General features: G+C 40.7%; 1 protein-coding gene across 1 annotated transcript in view; it reads left to right on the forward strand.

Moving 5' to 3' along the window:
* The window catches only part of scaper (S-phase cyclin A-associated protein in the ER), a 64,148-nt gene that overhangs the window by 31,767 nt on the left and 11,063 nt on the right, over positions 1 to 21,318 (forward strand). Inside the window, exons 23-26 of the mRNA XM_073472138.1 lie at positions 5,652 to 5,767; positions 15,583 to 15,706; positions 17,346 to 17,575; positions 19,183 to 19,338. Of these exons, the coding sequence (XP_073328239.1) occupies positions 5,652 to 5,767; positions 15,583 to 15,706; positions 17,346 to 17,575; positions 19,183 to 19,338 (626 nt within the window). The remainder of the gene's footprint in view (positions 1 to 5,651; positions 5,768 to 15,582; positions 15,707 to 17,345; positions 17,576 to 19,182; positions 19,339 to 21,318) is intronic.

Consider the following 21,318-nt stretch of genomic DNA (forward strand, 5'->3'; position numbering starts at 1 on the left):
GTGGCAGGATAATAAAGTTTCTTGCTTGGGCCTCCAGCAGACTGACAGATACAGCCCAGATCAACAGTGTGAGAGACAGGCAAAAGTGAGCAGCTGTTCAGTTAGGAAATTTTCCATGTTTAATTCAACAGTGGTGGAAGCACTATTTGCTAATAGTGTTCCTGTGTTGTACATTACTTCTTGATTTGGCAATGTAAAGAGTTACAAAAACTGATGTTGTCATCTGTCTGCAATAAATAATCAAAATAATAAAATGCTAATAATAACAAAAGCTTTTCAAAATTACCAATACCTTCCAAACATTTTTAAGTTGAAGCTTGTAGATTTGCTTTAAACACTTGATTTATTTTTCATTTTACAACACCAGGGTTGTAGAACAAAATGTGAGTTGAAGTCGGAAGAAAAAAACAATTTATTTCATATAGAGGAGCTCAGAGGATGAATTAGGTGGTCTCACAGCTTGAGGAAAAAAGCTGCTCTGTGGTCTGGTGGTACGGCAGTGGATACTTTTGTATCTTTTGCCAGATGGCAGCAGGGTGAACAGACTGTGGCTGGGGTGTCACTGGGGTATCACTGATGCTCTGTAGATGGGTACCAGTGATGTTCTCGGTGGTTTTAATCACCTGCGGCAGAGCCTTACTGTCCTGGAAAATGGAAAGTTATTGTTTATTTTCATTTGTTCCCAAACAGCATCTTTATTGTTTCTTCACCACAAAACCAATAGGGAGTGAAATGGTTCAAAGTTTCTTTGTGTTTTAGTTACAAATAGAGACAGTCTGTGGTTTCTGTGGCAGGTTGGATTTTGCACCACACTGTCCTTTTGATTAATCTCGGTTCATTTAATAGAATAAACACAGTTGGTAGAATTATACATTTCCATTTTCATCCTGCACTCACTTAGTCTTTTAAATCATATGCCATTACGTCTTGTAAACACACAAGTTTATACTCAACCTTAAAATGTTTACTCCAGCAGCCTTGTTGTGGTTTACAGTCGACTCGGCCCACAGAGCTTTGTTTACCACTCTCAAGCTTTTCTGTTAAGGCTGTATTATGATGAAATTCATGCGAGGAGAGGGTGATTTGTCATACTCTTCTCTGTCACTGTTAGGTTTTAGATGTAAAGGAGTGAACTCATGACTCGAAGGTGCAGATCAAAGTTGGAGCCAGTCATTAATGAACTCTGCCAGTTGTTGTCCATCTGTTGGTGAGGCAGGCCAACTGAGGCTGTGCCTTCCTCTCTGCCTTAATTAAAGTGTCTGGTGGGAGGAGACTACAAAGTACAATCTGGCTGGTCTGCTGGTCTGCTGGTCTGCGGACAGTGTCACAGGAATTGCCAGATGCTTCAGGCTTCCCATCAGCTGGGGTAACAATGACCACCCTGGACAATAATTGGATAAGATTCCCCCTGTTGTATTATTCAGGAGCCATCCGTCTCACTTGTATCTTAATGCTTGGTCTTTGGTGGTTGCACTTTTTTTTTCTTTTTTTTTCTTTTTTGAGTGGAAATGAGTTGCTCATCCTGTTACTGTGTTTTGTTGTAGCTTCTGCTGTAGTTTGACCAGGCACAGACAGATTAAACCTTAGAGGGAACACTCCCTACAATTAGGTAAATATGATTGTTTGCATCCAGAGTAATAAAATTAATTTCATTTCTATGATTTAAGTAAAAAGATGCAGAAAATCTGGAATATGATTAGTCTATCTTGGCACAAAGAATTATAGCAAGGGTAACAATTGGCCGACATAAACAGAACAACATAGTATATTACTTGAGTAAATTCTTCTCAGACCACGGAAGACGTTATTCACCTGTTTTCCAAGGCAGTACTCCTTTTGACATGTAAAATATAAGCAGTGACCCCCTAATAATAAAACAAGTTTACAGCCACATTAGCATCTGTGTGAGGCTGAAGGCACAGCAGGGCTTTGAACTAAATGCTAATAAGATCACAATTACAATGCCAACAAGCTGATGTATAGCAGGTGCAATGATTACAATGTTTACCATCCTAGGCTGGTGTGTTAGCATGTTTAATGACATTGCTATCGGCCTCAGCTGTTCTAGTTTTGCAGGTATTTATTCATAAACCAAAGAACTCAACAAATTCAAACAAGCTTTTGATCTAATGACGTCATTTTATCAAAAGTTAAGGGAACATCAGAGTTGTTACAATCCATCCTGAGGGGGACATGAATGTCTACCAAACTTCATGACTATCCATTGAATATTAGCCGAGACATGTCACTCATAACCACCAAAAGATGAGGGGTCATCACCTGGGGACCATAAATATCTGTACAAAATGTCAATGCAATCCATACAATAGTTGTCAAGATATTTCAGTCTAGACCGAAGTTGTAGTCTGCAATCAACCGCGCCATCCCTAGAGTCATGCCATTAATGTGGCTGACAGATATGCTCTCTAACATCTACAATCTTGTATTTCTTACACATTTTATGTTTTCAGGTAGCAAGCCAGCCACCTAAGCATCCAGGAGACTCTTGGGTTTTGTTCTTAACTGTGAAATGTGTGCAAACCTTGCAATGTTTGAGCTAAGGAAGCCTCAAGGAATAGAGAGAAACAAATAACTAATCTTCTGATCTAACTTTGCAAATAAGTGTATTGCCCCAAGTGTTGGAGTATCCCTTTCAGAGCACTGGGTGAAAACATTATTTTAATCCTGTAAACATCTGTATGCAAATTCAGCGAACTGTGTGCATACTCTGTCACTTTATTTGTTAAAAGATATATAATCCCTAGATGATGTTTCCCATGTAATATTCAACTGCTTTGCAAGAAGATCAACATTCACAGACTCGGAGCTCTTATCATGCAAAACAAGCCTTTATTTAGGCATTATGTCTGTGTTGTAATGTGTGTACTCCAGTGCCTTCTTTTGTTTTCTGTGGACCATGGCATGCACAGACCACCTAAAGACACCTTGTCAGGTAGTTTGAACTTAATCCTCTTCACTCGTATTGTTCAATCATCTCAACAGATAAATCTGTCAGCAGAGCAGACAAGGCACTGACTAGCCAAGAACTTCTTGTCTGGTTTTCACAGGAGACAGCCAGGACTGGGCAGGTCCCAGTTACCCTCTTTAATACCATTTGATAAGCTGCTATGAAAGAGCTGCCTTCTCTCATTTAGCCTCGGAGCTTTTAGGTAGGTGTGTTGATGGGAGGGTTAAGAGTGGGGTTAAGCCAAGCTCAGTGACTGAGACCCAATTGATTAGATATGGAAACTGCTGGCAACATACAGAAAGGAAGTCATAATGAGGTCTTTTTTACAAACACTGCATAGACCCTTGAGACTGTCTTTGAAACATTTCTCATTATGTTAAAGGGTCTTTGGTGTTTTTGTTAATGTTTTTGTCCTAAATGATTGCTCAGTGCATGTCATGTGTGTGTCTAACAACCGGAATCGAGGAGCAGTTACCTCAGCACCGGCCGTGAATGACAGATGAAGAGCTTATCTGTAATTTGGTAAAGCGCTTTTTTCTCAATGTGTTCAGGCTTGTTGGCAACTTCCCATCTGCGGAACAAAAGCGCTGTGAAGTGGCTGGATTTTAGTGCTGTCACAGCGCTGAGGAGCCTGTAACCTCATTAGGTGGAGGAGTGACCTGCTGTGTAACACGGCCTCCTGCAGTTGTGTGAAGAAGAAGGCCCTCTGTCAGCGGCTCCCCCTTCAGCTCCTTTCCTCCCTGTCGACCCAGGCACAAACATGCCTGATCGTCAGCGCTCGCTCCTGGCTTTGTACTTGTTGATTTATAAGACAATGTAGCTACAGCATCTGACCTACTGCCAGATACTCTGTCATCACAGGAGGGCAGGACCTAACTATTTACATGTGTTCATAAATCTAATGTACTCTGTTCTCAGTGAATTGAGAGAAAGAAGAATATAACTTAATAACAGAAACAAATGGCCAAAATTGAAGCTGGAAAAAAAATGTCAGAGTTCCTTTAATCCCTTATCAAGTCCTTTTATAGAGTACCGTGTTCATAATCATTATTTTGAATACTATTTTGAAGGTAAGTAATTTTAAAGGGCCATGACACTACTTCTTTTTTCTTTTTTACATTCTACCATTGTGTTGTAAAGTTTAGCTTAGTCATAAGAGTAATAAAGCAACAGCAAAACAAAGTTCTTATATGGACATAACAGTAACAGTTTAATATTATAATAAAAGTTGAAAGTTATTGGTAGTTTTACTCAAGTTATGAATTAAAGGGGCCATATACAAGAATTTTAGATGAAAATGAAGATGATGAAAATAATTCTAACAAAAATTATAAACAGACTGCAACACAATACATAGACATCATAAGTCCGTACTGCTAGCTCATGCCTAACTGAGCTATAACTACAATTAGCAGGAGTTAGCGGTTACTGTCCCCTATTTGTTTCGAGTATGAATTTGACTGGTGTTGAATTCTTAAATATTGCACCTTTTTTTCAAATACGAATATTGTCAGGAAAGTCAAATGGCATTAACCTCGATCATCACGACGTTCTGAAATTTGAGTAAGTTGCTGTTTGCTGATGAGCTTCAATTTTGTTTTTTATGATTTTAAAATGCCATTAATAGGGGACATTCAGTGAGCATTCAGAGAAATATTGTTTCCCCCCACAAATAGAAAAAAATAAACTGCACTGTATTATTTAAAGTGCAGTTTGCTATCAGCAGCAGTTATCCCAGTTTTAACTTTGTGACTGTCCACCAATTAATTTCCTGTAATTACAGCTAGCGTGGGATTTATACCCTTCAGAAAGTGGGTATAGAGTGTCTTCAACCTCCCATTTTCTAGTAAACAACATTAATATGTCCACTGCTGCCCTCCTCATTTGTTTATTTCAAAAACTTTTTTCCTACATACTGTCTGCACTATGATCTTTGGTCTAAAATGACATAAATAAAAGAATATGAAGGGGGAAAACCTTTAGAGCCAAAGTACCACTTTGAGATGGTAACATTTTATCAAACACACTTAAATCAGGATGTAAGAAAAGTCTACTATCAGCGCAAATTTTCAGATCTGAAGTAACTAGAGGTGTGAGAGGAGCTCTAATGCAAGTGTGTGAGGCTGGATGGTGTTAAAGGTTGAAGAAAAGTCACTGAACAGGATTATATTTCTCTTTAATCCCTGTACATGCTGACATAATGGGTGAAGAAATGTGAGCGCACCTTTCTTACCTCAGTAGATCTAATGCTTTATCACTTAAGTCTAATTATGATAAGGATCGAGAGTTTTTTCTGTATCCCATTCTAGTAGAATTGTTGTCTGGATTTTAGAGTTCCCTAATTGGCCCGTTCTTTTTTGGCCGAGTGGCATTTCCTCAGTTTCACTTTAGTCTTTGGTCATCCGCTAAGACCACCCTGCTGTTAACTGGAGCCTGCAGAGCATTTGCCTTCCACTGGAAACTTGACTGCTGCGGGGCGGAGTCGGGTTGTGCACTTTTGAGATTGAACAGGAATACTTTGGGGATCACTTTGTTTCACATTTCAATCCCTCGCCCCTGTAGGAGAAAGAGAGATTCCCTCTGTGGTGATAGCCATGTAATCCCCCTGTCCAGCCTGTAGCTTGTTGTCCCCTGACTGTACCTCTGTTTCACTCTGTCTCCCTCTCTGTCCTCACCTCAACAGAACAATGCAGACCAAGTGGCCTTCCAAGTGGGCGGCGGCCTGTCGGCTCTGGAACAAATCCTGCAGGTCGTCACTGCTGCCTCCACACCCACTGCAGTTCCTCGTATTCCTCTCAAGTGAGTACTGTTACCAAATTCAACTGTTTACATTTTAACTAACATAAAAATGTACTTAAAAGTGAGATGTTGATGCAAGTATCTTTCAGTGGTTTCACACACAATTCAAAACAAAAGAAATAGTCGCTATGCCTTTCTGTTCATTATCATGCCTTAATCAGGTTTCTGTTTCAAGCCAGTAGGGTGAGCTGTCTCTTTAGCCCATGATCGGAACAGTTCGATTTCTGAAATGCTGACCAGTTGTTGTTGTTGAGATCAGTGATGACTTTGGCCATGAACAAGATAACTTTTTTACAAAGTGTAAGGGTCAGGTTAGAGAGATTCAATATTAAGGAGATTTGGTATGCAGTAGAAGTAGAAGAAGGCATCTCTCTTGGCACAACTTTTACAAACACTGACAAACATTAAAAAGCATAAAAAATGTACTCAAGGCTCTACTTATCAGTACTTAGGAGAGAATTAACAATGAAAAATAACACTAAAATAAATAACCACTTAAATGAATAAGATAAAATTCCGGTAAAAATAACTACAAGAAAATAGAGAAGTCTAAATAAAGTATACAGAAAGTCTAAATTTAAGTTTATTGTCAGGATTGGAGTAGGTGAGGAATGATTTTCTCCAATGATATTTCCTGTGAGCCGATAAAGTGAACGATCTGAGATGAACAGTGCTTAAAGACCCCACTGACAAAATACATATTTTGTTAACTTGCCCTAAAATGGCACAAGAAACAGCAACTAGCATATGGACTGGCTTACTTGATGTATTTACTAAGAGAGAAAAAAGTCAACTCTTTGCATTATTTTGAATGTTTTTTTTTATACTATCTGAATAGTAAATAATATCAAAGAAACAAAAATGGATTCTGTTACTTATGACTGGCAGAACGCCTTAATCACTGGCAAGTACGACAACACAGTTTTCCATAACTGACTGGTTGTCCATAAATGTTCTGTAGGAATGAGTGATAGAGAGAGCATTTAAAGAATAAAAAAAGTATTGACAAATTTCATCTTTAATTTTGTGATTTCGCTGATTCTGGTGTTTTATTTATTTGAATTTTATTTAATAAGGACGCTGGTCAGTATCATAAAACCACAATACACACAGTAGATATGGAAATACAATAAAATGCACATAGCAGAACATACATACCACGCTACATCACACACATACTACAATACACCAATATACATATCACCTAAGTACAATAGGTTGAAAAACACACAAAAACCTACAAAACTTAAAGGAGATGAACACTTTTGAGTTATCTATACTGTTTAATGTCTGTCTACTCTGTGCTCTGGCTTCAAGCAGTTGTTACAGTCTTTCTTCCCACTGTCTCCTCTTTGACTGTATCCTTTCTCTGACCCTCCTGACAACACACTTCTTTATTTCCTCTCTTTGCTCTTTGTTTTTGCAATTGCATGAAGTGAGTGAGCTAATCTAGACTAACCTACTTCATCACTGTTTATAAATGTTTCATACCGATAAATATCCTGAAAATGTATCAATGAGTAACAGCGCTGCCCTTCCAGAAATGGAGAGCGTTTCCATTTCCGTGATCAATTTGCGTTCATGCTTTTCTCTCGAAACACAAAAAGCACATGTGTCCCATCTATCATTTAGAGTGCAGAGTATTTTTGAGTTGTGGGTCTGGCGTTTGCATGGCCTGCCAGTAGATAACCTCAGAGAGGCTGCTGTACTCACTAGTGGGACTCTGTAATGGACTCGAATGGCCTTGCACTCCCATTCATTAGCATTTACTGGTCTCTGAATCTCTGCTAATGGACAAATGCTTCTTATATTTATAAGGCTTTTAAAGGGCATCACATGTATATTGATTTTTTTTGTACTCTCTTCCTCAATCATTGTAATCTGAGGGAATTTTTAAGCAGACTTCTGAATTGGAAGAAATGTTATTATCTTAAATGGAGAGACTGTCTTCTTGTACAAAGCCTTTGTTTGCAGAGTTTGTTTGCACATCCGTGCATGACGGGGTGTTAGCTTAAGTACACACAATAACTCCTTGGCTTTTAAGACATCTTCTTGACATGCTGTGGTGACAGAACGTGAGGTGAAGATTAGACCTTTGTATTTCTCTTCACACTAGCCCAATCAAACTAAAGAGTGTGTTGTGAATAATTATGAAAGAATGGTCTTGAATTAGCTTTTCTTTCATTACTAAGCCTTTCTCACATGGCTAAACAGGTTTCTCTGTGAATGTTTACTCAAGCATGAGAGTAATCACACAGAGGGCTGGGCGATTCATTGAATTCTTTTTTCAATTACAATTTTGTCTTCCAACAATTATGTAAACAAGATAATTGAGATAAAACAATTATTGTGCAGCATTCTGTTTCACAGTGATGCTCTCATGTTTCCTTGTGTTGTAAATCCAGCGCACCGCTTTCCTTTACTGCAGTAAAGAGTGTGTTTATGCCCCTCCCTAAACACCCAAACTCTCTCTCTCAGCCAGGCTGTAGCATGTTCAGGCCCGACTTTTGAGTGCCGCCTGACAGAAATTAAAGCGCCGCGCGATGTTTTCAATTTATGCTTTGGCGACAGGTTTCGGTCTTCTCCATCACCAGACGCTATCTCTATTGGACTGGCCAGTCACGTTGCACAACAAAATATGATGATGTCCGCATCATAACAAAATTCTCCAGGTGTGCAACATGAAAAAATATGTAATTTCTGTTGAATGACACTCTTCAAGAGTTTCGAGATTCGAATTTCATAAATCAAGTGAGCATTCATTTGTGTAACCCAGTCACTGCTTGAATTTTTATATGCGTCTATCTGTGCTGTCACGGTACCTGAGCCGGGGGTGGCAAAACAGGATGAGAGTTGTATTTTAGCAATCTTTTCTTACATTTTATATACCAAATAAAACAGGCATTATAGCTACACATCATACGCTGATTAAATAAGGCTTTATATTGATGCATCTTTATTGAATCCATGATTTTAAAGAAATGTTTGTTGTTTGTTTTTGGGGTTTTTTTTGTTTAAACATTCAATAAATGCATGTTTTCAAAGTCAATGAGATATCATGGTGAAGAATAATGGTCTCTCAATATTAACCAAAATAATCGTGATTAGTATTTTTGCTATAATCAAGCAGCCCTGGTCATTCAGAAAGAATACAGTATGTCCAAGGCCTAATAGTTTATTTTAGTTGCCTGTTTAGGTATTGAGCTTGATACCCCACTTCAGCATCTTGCCTGTCAGTTAGTCCTGTGCCGCTAATACTGCTGGGACGTTGAGAGCTTTGCCAGGGGAGAGCAGAGACCTGAACCGGAGATAAGCCTGTGATTAACACACCAATCTAGCCCTGTGGAGACATTCATTCAGACCACAGTTATTGTATACAATATGTTCTGTATTGTAGATTGAAACCGCTTATTCTGTATCTTGTTAAAGTACCATAATAAATTACTGTAGTTATTACAATAACAACTGTGTAGCGTACAGCTGTGTATGATTAAAAAGACATGTTTGATTAGTCAAAATTTTACTCAAACAAACCTCACTGACTCCTTTTTTTTCCTGTTTAGTAAACCATGTAAAATGCAGTGTGCATAGAGGTCACACTTTAACCTTGCGATACCGCTCAGTCAGCTCAGTGTAGTCGGGAGCTGGTGACAAGATGCAACACAAGGACGCAGCCCGGCTGTCTACTTATCACTATCCGTCATCTGGATGGCTGTGTGGCCTAATGGGCTGCTATACGCACGCTAGCCCCAGAGTGCGCTACATTATCTGTTTACAGTGATGCTGCCGTATTGATCAGGTCCTCCTACCAGATAAGCAGAGCGATTTACAAAAAAGGCAGCTGCGGAGATGCTCCTGCCATATCTCTCCCCAGGGAGGCTGATTCCATATTGTTACCATTACATTAATGAGCTAATTCCTCTACGAGGCTCCGCTAATGTCCTGGTGTAACCCTGTGGTCACTGGGATGTCTAGATCAGGGTTTGTGCAGCCACTGTCATTAGCTTCAGCTGGAGAGATGATATTCTCACAAATAGCATCCCAAATGTTAGCATGTAGTTTATTGTGAACAAAATTAATTTTATTTTACATTCATTTTATTGTTACTTTGATTTTTATTGTATACATTTTTCTCAGTAATTCATATTCATGGATTTTAATATGCATAAATTACTTGACGCCATTGTTAAACACATTTATATCGGCCTCTTAATAATCTTAAATGCACTACAAGGAACTTTTAACTGGTTATGAAACACTGTCAAATTGATACTCATTCATCTATATGACCTACATAAGCAAATGAAACTATCAGCAAGAAGCCATTTTTGTATAATTATTAAAGTGAGTCTAAATCACCGGGTCGGATTCTGACTAATCTGGGTTGGATATGTCGTAACATTCAAACTATTTTTAATGGTGGAGTGCCGAGATGAATTGAGTAGTCTTACAGCTTGAGGAAAGGAGCTGCTCTGTAGTCTGGTGGTAAAACGAGGTCTACTTTGTTTCATCATCATCTTTTTGTCCACAGAGGCTTCCAGAATCAACAAAAACGTATTTGTAATAGCTTTTAAGTAGGGCTCTAAATTAATGGTTTGATCTATATGTTGGCTATGTCTATGTTGAAAATGTCCATCACAAGTTTCTAAGATGAGAAAGGAACACCAAAAGATATTCAAATTAACCGTCATTGATGTCTAAGAAAATCCCATTTCAGTCACTGGACCCAGTGAATTTTGAACTTTTTTGGTGGAAAGGATCAAATAGAAAATCGATAACAATGTCTTAAAGATACATTTTCTGGGAATCAAGTAATTGATCAACTAGTTTTTAATAAATAAAGGGACCACTTTTTGTGTGTTTTTTGAATAGTTAGTGTTGATGGAAGAATCCTTTTCTTTCTGTTATAATGATTGCATAGTATTGGTTAAAGCCAAAGCCAGTGTCAAAGCTGTTAAGAATCTTTTTTTTGGTTGTCTTCCAATAGGGGTCAGTGAAGAGGGGGAGAAGAAAAGACATATGCACTGCTTGTAAATGATCTCAGATCTAGGCTTCAGCTACCTGTATGCAACTTATGCTTTTAAAAACTAAACAACAAAAGCAATGGAGGCGCTTGTCTATGATTATTTTGGTAGTAAAAATCAAATTTGAAATATGTATGTATGATTTTAAAAAGAAAAGCAGAGCTGTGAATGAAAGTCTAACAGGTGATCTTAGAGAAGGGTGTAGGAGTGTAGGAGCGTGTTAACCCAATTTGTATTTCCACCTCTGTCTCACATGACCTGGTGTATCCTGTGAAATCAGACCCGCTACCTGTGGTTTGATTTCAGGATGTTTTCCACCATTTGTGTGTGTGTGTGTGTGTGCATGCACTCCTGCTTCTGTGCATGATGGTGTGTGACGGCTCATCAGATTTCTCCCCCCTCCTTCATACCTGGCCAGTGTGGCACGACAGACGGAGTAGATGTCTTGGAAGCACTCAGGGTATCGGAGAGATCAACAGCAGAATCAAATTAAATGTCATTTAGATAGCAGTGAATGAAGGGATTGTTTGACAGCACAAGGAAATGGTTTTGCTCCTCACCTTTTATTTTGGCTTAGGATTCTTTTTCTTCCCCTGAACACAAATTTACCCTGTTTAAGAGGCAGGGACTCAACCTGATCTGGAAGTTGGTCAGATTTCTGCAGCGTCGCTCCAGTCAGGCTTGACTGGGCACATAGGAAACACACTGAGAGGGCGAGAAATGTGAGACTCAGGTTGAGGAGCACAGATCTCAGGGTTGATAACTCAAGGCAGTGACAAAAAGCATAAAGAGCCTTTTGGATGCTTGTTGTCCTGTTGTCAACTGATTTAGAGTTGGCTATTCAGTATGATAAATGGACTTGTTTGAAAGATAAACGCAATCCATAACCGTATATCTCCCTGCTAGGGAAACTGTTTATGGGTGTTACCTCTGATTTATGCTGCACAGAGTTAACCAGCCAGTGAAATCTGGATGCTTTTTGAGTCATATTGTGAACAAATTCTGACCTTCAGGAATAGTTTCTTCTTAGTCTTCTTAGGCTCCAGACTAACTTTTCACAATGGTGGCACTGGTGCTTTTTCATTTAGGTGCACCTTAACAGAATGTGGGTGCACCTGTAAAAACATTTAAATTGTATTTCTTTACACACTGTGTAAATGACTGTAAACAGGAAGAAAGGTGCAAATGCATGTTTTTCTTTATCTAAATTACAGCATGTGCAACAAGAAATGGCAATAAAAGCAATTGTTTTTTTAAAAAAAAAGTAAATTTACAAACTAAATTGCAAGGGGCGTCAATGCGATTGACCAAAATAGATGCACCCTGGAGCCCTGTTAGACTAGGCTTGGAAAAAAAAAAAGATCAGCCTCTACGTAAAATTGTATATTTGAATATAATGAGTTAAAATTCAGAGGTCGATTGCACTCCTAAACCCCCTTAAGCCCCTCAACCTTACTGTGAATAGGCCTAATGGCCACCCAGGCAGAGCCCAAGAGGATTGCAGGGGGGCGAGACGGGATCAGGTGTGCTCCATCCCTCTACCTCTTGGCCTCATTTCTCTATGTATCTGAATAGCTTTACAGGTACAATGGTATTCCCTGGCTGTGTGAGGTTAAGATGTTTAGTGTAGGTGTGCAGATTACATCACTCGGTATAAAACTTTATCACCTTTTTTTTTTTTTTTTTTTTCAGTGTCACACCCATCAGCCCCCAGTTAAAACTTGTGACAATAGCTTATGGCCTCTGTTTTCAAAGCCAAATTGAGTGACAGAAAGTTAATGTGGTAATTTTGGGAACATGTGAAGCACAATCTCTCAATTTAATGGGAACATCATACTGGTATAGGTGGAGGCATGTTGCCTGCTCAGATCAACTGGCACACATCAGTCCCCACAAAGTTTTTGTGCAACATGAGACAGGGTGGTGTGGCACTTTACCAAATTGTTCCCTAAAATCTTTAGCTGGACCTGTCATTGAGGGGTATTGAGATAGAGAGATTCCCAGAGAGGGCGGACTATCAGGTGTCATGCTCATCAGGCTCAATTAGGTGGGAGGAAACCAAAGACAGATCACTGTGATGGTTCATTGTGCAAGCTGGTGTAAGGGCATAACTCAAACATGCCTTTGACAGCCTCCTCATTTGTTCAGCGATGACCAAAGACAAGCCTGATTAGCTGTGTTACAAAGCAATTGCATGCTCATTACATGAGCACTTGAGTGAGCCGATTGTGGGGACCAGAGGGCCCGATCCGTCTTGACAGAATTTAAGTCATTTTGATTAAAATATTTTACTCAGATTGGGGGTGAGAAAAGACACCCACGCCTTCAATTGTTTTTTTAAAAAACATGTGATATCGTTGGTGTGTAATGTACTTCTAAAGTATTTGTTACTTTTTGTAAGGAAATCTAACGGTTTTCTTTAAGAGCTCTACCCTGTTTATACTCTAAAGTAATATGTGTTAATTTAAGTGAAAACCACTCTGTTCTGTGTACATATGATGTATCAATATTATAGTATTAAAGTATTATATTTCCAAACAGGCCAAGTAATGGAAAAACAACATGAACATGTGCTACAGTATATCTAAACTTAAATGTATATACATTTTGTGTGACAAGGTTTTGTGTGACATTTACAAGTTGCTTGGGATTACAGAACTGTAAAACTGGTAGCAGTATCAAATTAAGTTTACTAGAACTGATGTTTATGGCAAAGCCGCCATGTGGAAACTGCCTGTGTCCAAGGACAACAAACAAAATAAATTACATATGCACATCCTGATGACATTTTAGCTTTTATTGACAGGAGACCAGAAACATGGGTAAAGAGGGGAATGAAATGTAACAAAGGTCCCCAACTGGAACTAGTCTAGTGATAAAGATGCAAACCATGTGGTCCCAACAAAACTGATATAACAGGACTTTTGGGATTGTTTCCCAGAACAGGTATATTACCAAGAGTGGTCTCATGAACACCAAGATGAGTCAGAAACTTTGAATTTCTCATAAAGATTTAGAGAAGTTTTAGATGAGTGGACTGGAGAGGCAAATGCAGAGATCAAATTGGCTTACTGCCGTCTTCATTGCTTCTGGAAGGTTAAATATCCCATTATACACAGTTTAGGATTCGCATGGCAGCATTCCAAGGAGGACTGAAGTTGTTATAAAAGAAATAGTGACACCTCTGTTTCCCAGGTAAAATTCATACAACAATTTGGCAGGAAGAGAGCACCAAATCTCAGCGTCATAGGTGTAACCTGAATGCTCCCATTGACCGAGCTGAACTTTATCTGGCTGTTCTGAAACCACTCTTTGACAGTAATGAAGTCAGTCCTGCCTAGTCATTTTATCTCAGATAGGTCATGTGATATCCCTACTATTGTGCGCGACTTTACTCAACAGGGGCATGCTCTTAAATACCAGCAGAGTGACTTAAGGCAACTAAAATAACTGCTGTCCTTTGGAGGAATGTTTATGGCAGCTACCACAGCTTAAATTTCATGAGCTGTGTGAAGCATGTAATTATACAACAGTATTTGAGGAAAAGTAGTTGAGTTGTCATTTTGGTATTTGCATAGGCGCTCATCTTTATCCCGTGTTCACAAGAGAATCGGAGTCCTGATGCAGCGTTGCTGCATAGTTTGTTTGGGATCTCATGTTACCTGACCTCTTGCTTCACACAGACTGCACTTAACCATTATGGCTTAACTTTTTCCACCGCTTTAATAAAATTACTGTCAATATAAATGGTTTATAGAACATTAACAATTCGCAAGAAGGCCCTGCTTTGTTATTGTTTTCAGGTGGACTGAAATAAGCTTTGATGTAGATTTGGACATTATCCTATCACTCACAATATAGTGCTTCTCACATTATCACCGCATTCCGTGTCTGACAGCTTTACTCTGCAATGTCAATAATGATGCGGCGAAACGACTGATCTGCCCACTAGCAAATGGAGAGCAAAGAATACAGGAAGTTATTGACAGACTTGGGTCTGCCCCAGCCTAATCTATTTTCCTTCACTGTGCCAGCGTGGTTTGACCGAAAACGCGCAGCAGATGTGTAGGTTTCGGTAGATATCAAAATGTTTACCAGTTGAAATAAACATGGCCTACTTTAGGCACTGGAGAGGCAGATTCCTTTCTTCCAGCGAGCAGATAGGACACGCCATCCCGCCAATGGCTAAAATATACAGTTGTCAGAAAATATTAACTGATGAAACGGAGGCGAGGGGGAGTAGCAGTCACAGCAGAACGATTGGTCAGTTATCTGAAGCATTAATCTTCTCCCGGGCTTGTTTTAGAGCAGACATAATACAGAGGCATGCTGACTGGCTCGGCACTGGCCGCTGCCTGGGGCTGCCTGGCGGCCGTGAGGAGCTGCTGAGAGGAGTAGTTTTATCTCTCCAGCGGAAATGCTGCACCATCTCAGCCAAGATGGGACTGAGATTGCGCTCAAGCTCCTCCGAAGGTGGCTGCAGAAAGGGGAGTCTCCGCATAAGTAGCTGATATGAGTGTTTTATTCCTCAAATCGTCTTCCTTACTCGCACTGTCAGTGAGATATGCTTTTGACTTGCGAAGACAAACTGCACCCTTAAGGAACCACAAATACAGAGGAGTGTGTTTGGTTTCCTGATGACTGCAGATAGTCTTGTCAGTGCCCAGGGCCAGACATTTACATCCCAGTAGTGGTGTTTCTTTAACGCATTGCAAGGGGAGTAGCGGCCTGCCTCGAGGTGTGCTTTTTTTTTTAACTTGTGATTAATGATCTTTTTCATCTGTCTCTTAGATCCCTCTGTACTGCTGCAAACACCTACTACCTGGCATGTTCCTGCTGCCCCCTCAACTGCTCCTATGTGCTATTTAGCAACAAGATTGCACTCCTCATGGACCTACTCCTGCATCAGCTAACAGTAAGTTTATGCGTCCCAGCACATGACTGAGACTTTTTTTGCCATCCAAACAAAGTGTTTGATGAATGCTGGAATAAGATTCAATATTTGTGTAATATGTTTGTGCCAACAGCATTATTTCAAGTTGTATAAAGTTCAGTACATGTAGAGGAGATGCTGAATATTTTTGAAGAGTTTTTCTAGTGTAGCCACACTTGAATTAAGCATTTTTATTAAACCTTCCTTGTTTTCTTTACATTAATCTGTTGATATACAGTGCTTTGACCGCTGAGAAAACCCTGCCATTTTTGCTGGTGTCAGTTCCTGCCACAGTGTTAATGAAAGACAGGGCGAGACACAAGCCAGCGAGTAACAAGCCGTTGCCCAACCTCTCCACAGATGCCTCCTGACTGAGGGAATGTGAGAGCATAGTCAGTCAAGCAGGCAGGCAGGCAGGCTGCATTGCGGCGACATGTCAGCCCATATCCTTCAGCACTCTGTAAGAAGGACTGTAAACATCAGCCCACTCCAAACATCTAACAGTGGCGGCTCGCTGGGGCCGCCTGCACTCACAACACAGACAGGACAAGGCGCAGGCACAGGGTTGTGGTACATGCATGAACTCTACTGGGGCTTCCTTCTCCAGTGCCGAGTTCCAATCCAAAGCAGTCATATTTCCTTAGGGCACACAGGGAGAGGTTAGCCTGTATGCTTCAGTTTATATAAAACATATCCCAGCAGCTGCTCTGCTGACTGACATATTCCGCAGCGCTGCAGGAGACAAACTAACTGTTCTCTGTGTTCAACACAGATTCAGAATTGGCCTAAACAGTTATTCATGCTCCCACACGCCCTGCTTATTATGTCGCGGTTTTATTTACAATTCAGACAACAAAGTTTTAAATTTTGTTATTTTGTTTGACTCTTAAACTTGGCGCACATTCATCCTATGTTCTGGTATGCGTGTGTGTGAGCAATAGAGTAAGGCAGTGGGGGTTGCACTGCCATATGAGCATGTACCCTTTTAATTAGATTTGTGGAGAATGTCGGTGGATTTACCTATGCTGTCAGGGTTCACCCCAACCATTAGACCAAATGAGAGGGTTTTACCTTAGCAAGGTTCTCCACTAAACAGTAGCACTATATTTTAGATGTGGACCTGTGCTTGTGTGTTTTTTATTAGGTTTGTCTGCAAATGCAAATGACAAAAAATGCTCATCTGACTACACTTTCTATCTTCTTTCTACAGCCTCTTTATTTGGGCTTCCACCTTGTCTTGTAACTCAGTCACAGTACATCTTTAATTGTTTACACCAGTTTTTTTATCACTTGTGTGGGAGGAAGTGCCTTTAACAGCTGCTATATTCCTTTTGTGACTCTTACAAGTCACTACTAATTTGTGGCCTAAATCTGGTGATAAACTTACTAAACATTTTGCTTAACATCAACAAAGCATTTAGGGTTAGTCTCTGCGTTAATTGAATGGCCATTAATGCACATGCTGAAGGTTAAATGGTCCTGTCTTTTGTCTTTCTCTCTACAATCTGTTTAGATTGTGTGTAATGGCATTTAATGCTGTCTAATGCAGCCTGTCAGCATCAGGTTTTATCAAAGAAAATGGGTTAATTAATTGCTTTGTTTCCTTCTTCCACTCTTGCAGCTGTATGTCCCAGATGAGGACAAATCCATTTTTGGGCGCAGTGTGAACAAACAAGTCTTTGAGGGTTTGACGACAGGCCTGCTGCAGACCATTGCTACCATCCTGGGGTCCCTCTGGCCACATATCTCTGAGTCTGGACAAGGTGAAAAGACATGGATTTCCTCCCCAGATGCCAAGGTCAAGAGCTCTGCCACCGAGTCCTTCAACACTCGCACACAAGACCTAATCAGGTATTTTCCCTCCAACGCTCTGCACTCCTCTCACACTGCTTCTCCTCCTCCTACATGGCACCTCTCTTTCTCATCTCATGACCTTTTTACCTGCTTTAGTACATCCCTCCTCCACTCCTCTTCACTGGGTTGAGAGTTGGTCAACCTCTGATTTCCTCAACAGTGTGCCTTATGTAAAGAATAGGCTGACAAACTGTCAGATCTCTTGGAAATGGTCCAACTGGTGTCTTGTTAGAATGGGAGTAGTGTGAGAATGAGGGCGTATTCTGGCAGCCTTCCAGCGTGTACTTTTTCCACACATCCAGAGCCGCATTTCAAGTAAAATCAGTTTCTAAGGGGGGGCATGAAGTAGCATAAACAAAGAGCACTTCCAAAGCTTTGAAAAGCCTCCTTGAACCTGGCGTTGGAGCTTGCTATTGGGGTCTGGGCTGGAGGAGTCGGTGCTGTGTTGGAGAAATGTGGGCTGTGAGGAAAGGCAGGCCTGGCCTGTTGAAGCCGTGTGGAAGAGTGCAGTCTTTCCACCATCCCTCCCACAAGCCATGATTCATCTGGACAGAGCAGCTGCACAGGCCCACCACTCTCATCCACTGACCCAGTCGTAACCCTGGAGACAGGGGAGGGCCTGAGAAAAATGGTGTCGTCAGACTGATAATCCCAAGTACGAGCTCAAGATTTACCTCAACTGCCTTGTATAATGTATATGCTAGTGAGGAAGGACAAAAGATCAAAACAGTTTCAGCTTTTGCAACGCTCTCCCATTATGCAAACCTATTTATCACATAGAAAGGAGATCACTGTTTCCTTTCCTCTCATTACCAGTTTTTCAGTTTGGCTTTTGGTGCTTTTAGCCCCCTATCACTGTCATAAATATTTTCAATCCATACTCGCAAGAGGAGACGCATCAAGTGGCAAGTTCGACCACCAAGCAGGTTGTCAAACAGAGAGCAGGCAATGAACAAAGCAGTCAGTGTGAGGAAAGATCCTTTCAACCCAAGTAAAGCTGTGGAAGAGGATCAAGTCAAAACAATGGGACTTGGTTCAAGTGTCAGATGACCTGCAGTGGAGCTTGAAAACGGTCATAATCACCTGTTTTGAGAGGACCTCACTGAGTGACAGTTATAACAAAAAAAGGTATGTGACAGAAGCCCAGAGTCAAGACGGTGATAAGACAAGGAACCGTGGCTTCAGTGACCAAAGTCTTGATTGGCAGCTGTAGTGCTTTATAGATTTCTATAAGCTGTTGGTGCCTGAGCCAGAGCCCAAAGAGAAGACGGCCCCAGGTCAGCCAACTGTCAAGGGCCCAGAGCTGGGCTGGCACAACAGGCCTCTAATGACACTATTAGCAGTGATTTGTGGCTGAAAGAGTACAGGGAACATGATCATGAGACCTGTCATTGGCAAAGACAAATTGGAGATATCACAGTAATAGCAGGGGGTGGAGGGCTTAGGTGAGGTATCCGCTTTCAGCTGCAGTGCTGTGGAAGTTTGCACAGTAAAGGCCTTTGTTTGCCTGTGTGAGATGAGCTTTTACGAAGGAAGTCTCTCAAAGTAAATGTATTAGCTAATAACCACTGCATGTTTTTTTCTCCTCTTGTGTGTTCTTCCAGCTACGTGGTAAACATGGGTTTGATCGACAAGCTGTATGGGTGTTTCTTGTCGATCCAAGGTCCTGTAGACGAGCACCCCAAGATGTCCGCTTTCCTTCAGCAAGCCTCAGCTCTGCTACACAGCATGTGCAAGCTGTGTTTTGTCGTAACTGGACGGTGAGAATCTCTCTTACTCTATTACACACCTTAAACATCACTGTGATCTCTTGATCCCCCTCTGACAAACATACACACACCTTTCTCTGTGCGTCTAATGACAGAGACTGAGTCACTGTCCGTTCTTAAATGTCACAGGGATCCATAAAGACGGGGCTCACAGTTACTCAAACAAAGACTGTGGCTCCTCTGTAATCATCCAGCAGGTCGTTTCCTCCAGCCAGCCAGCTAGCTGGCTAAGCTGTCGTTACTGCAGATAGAGATAGGCATCTACTTGACCCAGCGCTCTGTCACTCACCATAAACCTTTGCCTGCAGCGTGGGGGGAGCCCACCCACGTGTGCTACAGTGACCTCCACTCAAAGAGGTTCAGTGGCGCCGCTGACAGAGGCTAAGCACACAGTCACACCAAGGGACATCAGTACCACAATTCCTCACTTAAAAGGCAAAGAAATGCTGACCAAGGTAGCCGGCTCAGAAATGCTTTGATGTCAGACATTACAATCACATTTGAACTGGAGAAATCACAATATGGATTTCTTTCAGCTAATCCCTATAACCGATAATTACTTGCTTCTCAAGGCTGATACTGAGAGCTGACCATTTTTAAAAAATGTTGTTGTTTATAACCTGTAGTTTATGCACACCTGAGGGTAAGAAACAAAGATGGATGATTTGATATTCCATCGCTCTGACTTAACAAAATCTGACTTCACTATTACTACAACAAAGACCAAATCTGACTGTAAAGTACATCAAAAAACTTCACAAACCTCTTATAAAGAATTTTGCCTCAGAATTCACATTCAATTCTTTGATAATCTTTAAGATCAGAAATGTCAATGTATTAAATAATGTCTAAAAATAAAGGCTTTTAGAGAGCCAAAAGCGTATGGCTGCTTCTTCTGCAGATAAAACACAATGACAAAACGCATATCATAGACTAGTCAATGAAAACAATTTGGCTTGGTAATATCGTCTCTATTTATCAGCTATAATTTAATTATCGGAATAATACATAATAACAGAATTTCTTATAATCGGGCATCCCTAGGAAAAAGCTCAATCAAGATGGCGATTGAGCCAATTCAATTTTTTTCCATGACAACCCCGCCTCTTGGCAGTACCTTATTCCAAGATCTTGTCAGCTGCAAGGTGCTGCAGTGACAACAACCAGCTGCTTCACACCAGCATAGTCAAAGACTGTTTGTCACGTAATTTCTGTGAGAAAACATAGCGTCAGACTTTACAGGTTTAATGAGACCAGTGTTATGATCGATACAGGAGCCAGCGAGCTCAGTTCTGCCAAGATTCTTGGTGTGTCGTATACAAGAATGCTCAGTGGGCCTGTAGAATATTTTGGCCATGCCAGTTGCTGTGTCAGGGGATTATAACGGCATTAGGAGGCTGTGTTCTTGCCTAGCAGCATATTTTACGCAGAGCCTGTTGGCTAACATCAAGTATCAGCATGCACTGTAGGTTCCATCCAGAGGTCGCACACCCTCCATTCTACATGGCTGCAAATCATAGCTGGGGCTGCTGCGGTAGTCTTAAATCGTCTGTCCACACTAGATGAGGGTTTGCACTGGAGTCTTTAGTATGCATTGCAACTAAAAATACTGGATAACATTATTGCATTAATTGTAGTAATGCTGAATGTGCAGTCCAGTTCACCCCGTTGTGTTAAAAATTCTATAAATATTCATTTTTTGCAATTGGATCCTCCACCTAAATGTCTTTCCTTTGAAACTCCTGGCATGACAATTTTAAAACACTGAAACCATGAAAATGTGTAAATCTCCGGCACTAATGTCAAAAGGGTTGGTCAGATCTGTGGCTTACTAAATGGAGCTCTTTTTGCCATCTCGTCAGGCCCCCTCTTTCCAACTGGCATTACCCCTGGCTTTGCTGTTAAAGGATGATATTACCAATGCCTTTAACCAACAGGGTGGCATCTTCTCGGAGCCAAACAAACATATCA

The sequence above is a fragment of the Pagrus major genome, chromosome 8 (assembly GCF_040436345.1).
Source record: "Pagrus major chromosome 8, Pma_NU_1.0".
NCBI lineage: Eukaryota > Metazoa > Chordata > Actinopteri > Spariformes > Sparidae > Pagrus > Pagrus major.